Here is a 9457-nt window from a genome sequence, read left to right as displayed (position 1 = left end):
AGTGACATGTCAGACAGCATTTGGAATAGCTTCCATTTCGCTTACAAGGCAGTGAATTCTACGCATTACAGTATTTAATGCAGCAGAATTATAAACAAAAACATGTGGATCTGTCGGTGGTTCTGGGGTACTCTGTAGGATCCAGTGTCTCGGGGTAAATGGCTGTTAAGTTAGGAATCACTGATCTACTCCGTAACCATTTGGACAAGATAACATGAAAGTAAATGATACGTTTTTATTAGAATACTCAAGTATTCTACGTCTGAGCAGGTGGAAACGGGTCGATACTCAATACTTGTCATTAAAGTCAATACTTTTAATATCATTTTTGAAAACTAACAAATTAGTATGACTTGTTTGTTACAACGGACGCTGCCAGAAGCAACAGTATTTCATCTGAAACAAGACTTCCAAGTCCAAGAAGTTCAGGCCAATCTTTGAATTTGTCCATTTATTGCCAGATACAGAAAGCATTGAATACAAGTTGACGACCACGTTCTTCTCCCAAGACGCCACGCACACTTTGCACGCAAAGAAGTAGAAAAAACAGATTCAATGCTTTGTACTCTACTGAGTCAAGCTACTAGAACCCAACAGAACAAACTAAACAAAACAGAAACACGTTAAGTAGAAAAATATCACTTTGGTGAACTGCGACCACTGTCGTCAAACAAAAAAACCAATTAGACCAAATGATCCCGACTAACGTCCGGTCAGCTCGCTAACTAGTCAGCTCACCGGGGCCACGGATACTAAAGATGTCTGTGGGGGGTCGGCCAGGCCCCTAGCGACCTGGCCCCCTGCCAACAGACACATCTAAAAACACTGGGGGGTCAGCGGGCGTCCGCCTCGCGCCCCGCCCAGGAGCGGGAGCGCGAGCGGGAGCGCGACAGGGAGCGGGAGTAGGAGCGCCGGGAGCTCTGCCTCTGGCGGCCCCCGGAGGAGGGGGGGAGGTCCTGCAGCGGGGTGGCCGAGCGGGACGGACTCTTGCGGGCCTTGGGCCGCTGTCTGGCGGGGGAGCGGGACGCAGAGCGGCTCCGGGACCCGGGGCCCTGGGGGGGTCTGTGGTGGTCCCTGGGGGGGCCTCTGTACCTGGGGAGAGGGAGGAGTACGTTGGGGCTCGAACCAACAACCTTTCGACTGGTCACCAGGTAGGAGGGGATTATTTGGTGGCATTTTCTTACGAGGGGCCGTTCCTTAGAAGCTCATTTGTCAACGAAGCAGCCCACTTTAACGGGACGCTATTGTAACCGTTCCAACCCTGGTGTTACAACGGCTTACGGGTGTGGTGGCAGACCTACCTCTCCTGGTCAGGGGGCGGGCTGTGTCTGTTGCGGCCAGCGGAGCGAGACCTGGGGGGGTAGGAGGAGTAACTTTAGTCCACCAGATCTGATGTTACGTAGGGATTTAAATGACGCTTAGCCTTTTGATATCTCCCTTTGTACCTTTGTATATTCATATAGTCACAATTAATACTTGTTGTTCCGATACCGTTTTTTCCTTTCCGATACTGATTCCAATTCCTGAAATATAGTATATACCGATATAGCATCTAGCATTGTTACTGCCAATAGCAATCCTTCTTATTGTCTCCAGAAAAAGGTAATATACATTTATAATTATTGTAACATGCAGAGCATGTGCTTGACATGGTCTTCGCCCTTTGTGGTCAATGAGCTAGTCATGTGATGTATCGGTGAATAGACTAGCCTACTAGCCGATACCACATTGTAGGCAGTACCGGAGAAATTTCCGATACTGGCATCTATTGGAACAACTCTAGTCACATTGCCGAATCAAAACTCGACTTATGATAACTTGGTAAGGATAAATATTCATCTTAATAAGGATGGAGTCATTGTGTACATCACGTGACCTGGTAGTACAGACCTCAGAGTGTGGGGATGTGAGGGTTTTTAGTGACGTTGCTATGGCGTTATGATGGTGTTGGCGACGTAGTGGCGTTGTTAGTGACGTTGTGGAGGTGTTAGCAAGTGACACTTGACTAGTGGCGGCGGCGTGACTCACTCTCGGGGGCTGTTGGACCTGCGCGGGCGTCGGTCATGGCCGCGGGCGTCTCCGTGGCCTCGGCTCGGCGAGCGCCGTCTCTCGTAGCTGCGGCTCCGAGAGCGTCTCCTCCGGCCCTGGCGGTCCCCGTCGTCGTGGCGCGAGGACCCCCGGGGGGGAGAGTCCTTGGTCTTCATCTGGTTGGGCGCTGAAGGGAGAGGAGGGAGCGGCGGTGAGCCACGCCAGCCGGGGCTAGCCGGCTAGCGGGGCTCACGCTGGCTTCATGAGGGCGGGAGGAGGGTGCATACTCTTGCGGTCTCCCTGGGCGAACTGGATCTCGATCTGACGGCCGCAGACCCACTTGCGGTCCAGGTTGTGGAGCGCGTCCTCTGCGTCGCGGACGTCCTCGAACGTGCTAGGAGGGTTAAGGCTTTTGGCGGCGGCAACACAGGAGCCAGGCACTAAGATCTGGTGTAAACCCTGACGTCTTTACAGCGTCAGCCCCCTGCTGTCCACAGGCCGTCCATCAGACCGTTTGGGCGGTGGGTTCACTTAGGACTAGTGTGTGGATCAATAGGTTCACTAGAAGGGAAAGTCTGATTGGCCAGATTGGAGTGATTTAGGTGTGAAGAGACAGTAAGACAGTATGGAGTGGGAGATTCCTAGAGATGGGATTGGGTAGGATACAAAACATTTGACTTGTTACCTTTAACATGCTTGACCTTTGACCTTGACCTTGTGCTTGCTCTTTATTGGCTTGGCAGAAGAACTTGACTTGTTTCCTGCTTGTCTTTGCCCCATAAACTCTTTTCTTTCATTCTTTCTGTTCCTTGGGCCCATCTCTCTGTCTTTGTCTTCATGCTCTTGGTCTTAACGGAGCTACTCTAAACTGGACGGCTCCAACTGTATCTTTACCATCTCTGAGGTAACAGAAGAGATCAGGGTTAGCACGTCGTCCCGCGGCAGGACGCTACAACAACAGTCAACCTCCTCTCGTCGCACTAACATTCACATTTACATTTATCCAAAGCAACTTACAATAAGTACATTTGTCAGGAGAGAGGAACAAGAATACATCGCTGTTCGTACCGTAGATGTACTACTGAGCACTTACAATCGCTAGGTTAACCCATTCCCCGTATACAGCAGAGATAGCTAGGATAAGATGACAAAACATGATCATATCTACAAATACATCATACAAACATTTATCAGACGCAAATCAGCTAGCTCCTTCCTCCGGAGGAGGCGACGCTGGTCCCTGTGAATCAGAAGGTCAGCTCTGTGTTAAACCCACCACGGGGAGAAAGGATATTGGATGTAGGCGAATCCCCGGGGTCGGCGGTGGTAGAAGTCGAGGGGGATGTAGACGTCGACTATCGGGCCATAGCGAGCAAACTCACGGCGCAAGTCCTCCGGCCTGGAGGCATGGAACCAGACATTAGAGATCCCATATCAAGCGTTTATAGGCTTGAAATTGCATTGGGGGGGGGGGGGGGGGGGGGGGGGGGGTACTACTAGAAAAGGGTTACATGCCTGTTTGTTAGAAATACCCCTTATTATTCACACTTCATTTCTGCAAAACCAATTTCAACATCTTTAAAAACGGTGCTTTGTATCATGTTTCTTAAAGACCCCCTCCCGATTTGCCCAGTGATTGTGATTTGTCGAACGCGTTGCGCGTGTGTGGGTAAATTAGAGAAGTTGTACACATTGCGGGTAACCGGGAGGCGGGGCCAATCCACTTCAGCACCGCCCACTGCTCGTTAACGTCACAGCGTTACGAGAGTAAAGTTTGAGCACAAACAAGCTGTGCACTTATTGAGGGGCGTTCTCAGTGGGCACGAATACCCCCCCTGCCTCGGACTTAGCATACGTAATATAACAGTCTAAGGCAAAGGTCGAAAGGCATGATAGCACCCCTTTAATGTTTACCCTGCAGGCTGCAGACCCGGGGGTTCAACACCTCATGTGTAATGGTGTGTTCCAGATTCCTCGTACACCACCCGCACGAGTTGCAAAGTGGGACATCGCCCACCCTTCTAGCGGCATTTCACCGAGGCACCCCGCTCTTTGGTCGTAATATCTCGGGATTCTGAGAGTCCACCGAGTTCATTGAGGCCGACCGTACGACTCGACAAACAAAGATGGCTGCGCCCGTAATGAGATGCATTTTCTTTGTATTTGTACCGCGTTGGACACTTTAACGTCGATTTTAAATGCTCTTACACACGATTACATTGCTGCTTTAATCCGGTCACCAATGTGTGCATTGCACGGTCTGGCTGTGCGTACAATACAACGTCAAGTTGTGTCGTTTGTTTTCGAGCTGGTTTGCTAAAGAGGCTAATGTAGCTAACAATAACCCAGATGTCCACATAGACAAACGGGAACGCTACAAGTAATAAATTACGTCACAAGAGCAACTCGTAAGGGTGGTATACGAGGCATGTCGAACGCACCATAATAAATCCGCCTCGGCCATCGGTGCACACTCTCTCTCACAAATATGAGACACTTTAATACTGTATGTGCGTGGATCCATCCTGGACAGAAACCCCTTGGGCCGATTCACGGTTCAAAGTATAATTCACATGACCCTGAGGCGCAGAAACCCGGAGCGACAGAGATATAAACGATGAGACACAACACTCCATGTGGACCGCAGCAGCGGCGCTATCCCAGAGCTACAGCGGGGTTACAGAAAAACGACGAACAAAAGCTCGAGCCGCACATGCGCAGATGAGCCCCTCCAGCATGGCGACACCAGAAGCAGAAAGAGAGCAGAACGTAGTTTGGCTGCAGGGAGAGAGACCGAAAGGGGCCACATGTCCCCTGGTCTGACCTCTGACCCCTCAGATCACGGCTATATCAGAGCTCGATCCGCTCGGGTATCGAGGTCTCCATTATATCGAGGTCTCCGCGGCCTAGTGAGGTTCTATAAAGACCCGTCGGCTGGACCTACCTGGACTCGTCCGAGATGTTCCTGACGAACAGGGAGCTGTTGGGGGGTCGGAGGTACCTCGCCATGTTTCTGAATGCTCTGTACGCGGAGCAGCGACTGGGTTAATGGCGTCCGGTTCCTCGTTAAGGAGCCTTCGTGCTACAAGGGCCAGAGGAACGCGGAATGCACTGCGCATGCGCCTTTGAGGCTATAGGGGCCCCGCCCACTTACCCCATAACGTCAACATACTCCTTCAGTAAACACGGTTTATGTACCGATGTTCATACTTATTCATATTTATATGTATGTATAAAGATGTATCTTTTATCTGAACATATATTTAATAATCTATTTTGATGAAGATCATTTGATTCTCCCCTTTCTTCGTTAGAATTGTCCGTAGAATACGTCGATGGCCAACCTAACAGCGAGTATTATTATTTTGATTTATAATCATAGTATATGACAAATGTGGACGATATGAACTTTGAAATCCAGTGAGTTCACTAAATGTTCGGTTTTAAAAGGACAATCTGTGTGACCGGAGGTCGCTGCAGTCTGCGTCATATTATTCCCGACCAATCATGACCTAGAAGCGGGATCTGGAGCAAGCACGACCCCGTCACTCACTGGTCCATTGTAGTGTCTGTCAAAGTATCAATCAATACCGTCAGAGCTAATTAGATTAGATTATCTCTCTAAAAGGCTCCTAACACCGTGCAGTGTTAGATATAGATATATACCATCTCTGAAATCTTGATCCACTCATGAGTTGTCTAAAGTAGACCATCACTGTAAGACACACCTCTCTCCAACCCCTGCTTTTCTGTGTTTGGCCCAGACTCGGTTCCGTTACTCCCCAGAACTACTGCTCCACAACGGGACGCGGAATCCGAGGTTTCCCAAAATCTAATCCGGACACTTCGTCCTAAATGTCATCAATTCCCCGTATTGTGGTTTGTTGTTTGGCCATTTGCATGTACTGCACAGGGCCTTTCCCTCGATCACTGGTCTGTACTGCACAGGGCCTTTATTACTGACCTGTACTGCACAGGGCCATTACCTCGACCACTGGTCTGTACTGCACAGGGCCTTTATCACTGGGGTTAGGAGACATAATGACCCACACGTTTTGGGAGGCAATGGCTTTTATTTACACAGCTGAGTTCACATCTTCTTGCTCTTCCGGACCAGGGTGGTGGAGCCCATGGTCAGGGTCTGGAGTGGAACAGGTGAGACCGCCATTCATATTGAGACACATGATATCACACACTCTGCTGAAGTTCACACACGTTAATTAGTGATAGCAGAAGTGTGTTATTCATAGCAGCTTCAGCAATAATACAATGCCCTAGTGGACCGACCACAATCGAGTATTCAACAAAGCGGAATGTTTGTGTGTGTCTGCATGTTTGTGTATGTTTGTGCATGTTCATGTGTGTATGTTTGCGTGTGTGTGTTTGTGTGTGTATGTACGTGTGTGTGTGTGTGTGTGTGTGTTTGTCTATGTGTGCATGCTTCTATGTTCATCTGTGTATGTGTTTGCGTGTGTGTGCGTGTGTGTATGTGTGTTTGCGTGTGTGTGTGTGTTTGCGTGTGTGTGTGTGTTTGCGTGTGTGTGTTTGTTCAGGTGGATCACCTCGATCATCTCCCCTCCCTTCAGCTCTTGCACGTGGCAGAACTTGCCGGTGTTGCAGACCATCTTGCCCTGCTCCATGGTGACTGTGCACTAGGGGACGTGACTCATCGTTAGTGTTCCTTCAACATGATTATATCAAAGGTTCCCTTAAAGGTACATGTCACATTGTACACATGAAGTGACGCACATCAGGTCAGAGATACCTCATCATCTACTACATCAGGTCAGAGATACCTCATCATCTACTACATCAGGTCAGAGATACCTCTCATCTACTACATCAGGTCAGAGATACCTCTCATCTACTACATCAGGTCAGAGATACCTCTCATCTACTACATCAGGTCAGAGATACCTCTCATCTTCTACATCAGGTCAGAGATACCTCATCATCTACTGCATCAGGTCAGAGATACCTCTCATCTACTACATCAGGTCAGAGATACCTCTCATCTACTACATGAGGTCAGAGATACCTCTCATCTTCTACATCAGGTCAGAGATGCCTCTCATCTACTACATCAGGTCAGAGATACCTCTCATCTACTACATCAGGTCAGAGATACCTCATCATCTACTACATCAGGTCAGAGATACCTCTCATCTACTACATCAGGTCAGAGATACCACATCACCTTCTACATCAGGTCAGAGATACCTCTCATCTTCTACATCAGGTCAGAGATACCTCATCATCTACTACATCAGGTCAGAGATACCTCTCATCTACTACATCAGGTCAGAGATACCACATCACCTTCTACATCAGGTCAGAGATGCCTCATCATCTACAACATCAGGTCAGAGATACCTCATCACCTTCTACATCAGGTCAGAGATACCTCTCATCTTCTACATCAGGTCAGAGATACCTCTCATCTTCTACATCAGGTCAGAGATACCTCTCATCTTCTACATCAGGTCAGAGATACCTCATCATCTACTACATCAGGTCAGAGATACCTCTCATCTACTACATCAGGTCAGAGATACCTCATCATCTACTACATCAGGTCAGAGATACCTCTCATCTTCTACATCAGGTCAGAGATACCTCATCGTCTACTACATCAGGTCAGAGATACCTCATCATCTACTACATCAGGTCAGAGATACCTCATCATTTTCTGTATTTCCCTTTCTCTACCAAAGTGTTTCTCATTGGTGGGTCCTGCTGGCTACCTTGATCTTCTTGCCGTCCATGGTGGTGATTTCCGCCTCCTTGCCGATGGTGAAGGAGTTGGTGATGGACTTCCCGGGCGTCTTGGAGGTAATGACGAAGTCGTTCCCACTCTGCTGGATCTCAGTCACCGGCTTGATGTCCTTGGCGATCTTGATGATGTCATCGGTCAGACCTGGTGGAGGCGGGCCGGTGAGAACGTACTGAGAACCGCCCTGAACCACCTCAAGATGAGAGGAACCGATCCACATAGACCAAGCACCCTATCATTGAGTCCCAGTAACCGAACGGAACATAATCGTTGTGTTAGTAGAAAGGCAACGGCCAGTAGGACGTTTTGCTTGAATATGTTCCATTCTGTTACTGGTACAAAATGATAGACATAAGAGGCGGAAGAGATCTTTAGTCTCAGAGCTGATCTACGATCATCTCAAACGTTGAAACGACAGAATGAAGGCGGGCTCCACCCTGGGCAGCAGGAGGAGAGGAGGAGGAGAGGAGGAGAGGAGGAGGAGAGGGTCTTACCCATGGCCCTGAGGAACTCCTCGTAGTTCTCCTGGGCGTACACCTGCCACGTTCCGCTGAAGGCCATGTCCGTGGGGTTCCTCTTCACCGGGAGACGGGGACGAACGGGGGAAGATCAGCACAAAGTGGAGGGCCCCTTCCGAGAGGGAGAGGCTCATATAGTGGGGCCCGGGGGCCGGGTTAATGAGCAGCCGGCCCTTGGAGAGGGCCCGATGTTTGAACAACCGCAAGTTCACTGGAGGAGGCGGGGTGGTAGGTTGGGTTCCCGCCGAGCCAAGGGGCGTTGCTGGGTCCAGGGTGGCCCTGGAGGCCCCTGGAGGCCCCCGTGTTATCAGTAGTTCTGTGTAGGTTAGGTTAGTGGACCACAGGCTGGTTAGTGGAGATGGGGGAATGGGTGAATGCTTCAGATTGTGTGGATGACTGTTTGTGTGTGTGTGTGTGTGTGAATGGGTAAATGCTTCAGATTGTGTGGTTGAGTGTGTGTGTGTGTGTGTGTGTGTGTGTGGGTGTGGGAATGGGTGAATGCCTTGAGTGGCCCCAGTTGCAAGAGAAAAGCACGACATCAGTGCAGTGATGTCATCATGATTGGTCGCTGGGGAAGCGTTGTCTCTCTCTTTATCTCTGGGGGGGGGGGTGCATCAGGCCGCCCGCGAGGTCATCAGCCCCGGGGTCGGGGGGCGGGACGCTGCAGAAACACTCTCTGCTATTGGCTGAACATTGAGCTGGAGCCGGTGGAACGCTGCACGGAGCGCTCCCTCACTCCCTCACTGCCTCACTCCCCTCACTCCCTCACTGCCTCACTCCCTCACTCCACCACTCCCTCACTCCCTCACTCCACCACTCCCCTCACTCCCTCACCCCCTCACTCCACCACTCCCCTCACTCCCTCACTGCCTCACTCCCTCACTCCACCACTCCCCTCACCCCCTCACTCTCTCACTCCCTCACCCCCTCACCCCCTCACTCCCTCACTCCCCTCACTCCCTCACTCCCTCACTCCCTAACTCCCTCACTCCCTCACTCCTCTCACTCCCCTCACTCCCCACACTCCCTAACTCCCCTCACTCCTCTCACTCCACCACTCCTCTCACTCCCCTCACTCCCTCACTCCTCTCACTCCCTCACTCCCCTCACTCCCTAACTCCCCTCACTCCTCTCACTC

At 50.4% G+C, this 9457-nt stretch overlaps 2 protein-coding genes across 2 annotated transcripts; both read right to left on the bottom strand.

The window, feature by feature from the left end:
* Positions 1-375: 375 nt before the first annotated feature.
* Positions 376-5118, bottom strand: srsf10a (serine and arginine rich splicing factor 10a). Its single transcript, XM_079755574.1, has 6 exons — positions 4973-5118; positions 3323-3427; positions 2316-2419; positions 2029-2215; positions 1302-1352; positions 376-1092 (listed from the first exon to the last, which is right to left on the bottom strand). The coding sequence occupies exons 1-6, from the start codon at positions 5035-5037 to the stop codon at positions 834-836; spliced, it is 771 nt and encodes a 256-aa protein (XP_079611700.1). The 5' UTR covers positions 5038-5118; the 3' UTR covers positions 376-833.
* Positions 5119-6118: 1000 nt separating this feature from the next.
* fabp10a (fatty acid binding protein 10a, liver basic) lies at positions 6119-8362 on the bottom strand (the record flags this gene model as incomplete). The annotated part of the gene is made up of 4 exons (XM_079755666.1): positions 6119-6169; positions 6591-6680; positions 7773-7945; positions 8296-8362. The coding sequence occupies 4 exons, from the start codon at positions 8360-8362 to the stop codon at positions 6119-6121; spliced, it is 381 nt and encodes a 126-aa protein (XP_079611792.1).
* Between the last annotated feature and the right edge of the window lie 1095 nt (positions 8363-9457).

This window comes from Pollachius pollachius (genome assembly GCF_949987615.1).
Source record: "Pollachius pollachius genome assembly, chromosome: 1".
Classification (NCBI taxonomy): Eukaryota; Metazoa; Chordata; class Actinopteri; order Gadiformes; family Gadidae; genus Pollachius; species Pollachius pollachius.
Note: the sequence above shows the minus strand (reverse complement) of the source record. Positions and strands in the feature narration are given on the sequence as shown.

Coding starts and splice junctions, on each gene's coding strand:
- srsf10a (XM_079755574.1), bottom strand. CDS start 5,037: ATGGCGAGGTACCTCCGACCCCCCAACAGCTCCCTGTTCGTCAGGAAC. Junction 2,420..3,322: donor CGGGGATTCGCCTACATCCA/ATATCCTTTCTC, acceptor CCCTCCTAGCAC/GTTCGAGGACGTCCGCGACG. Junction 1,093..1,301: donor CCGCCCCCTGACCAGGAGAG/GTAGGTCTGCCA, acceptor CCCTCTCCCCAG/GTACAGAGGCCCCCCCAGGG.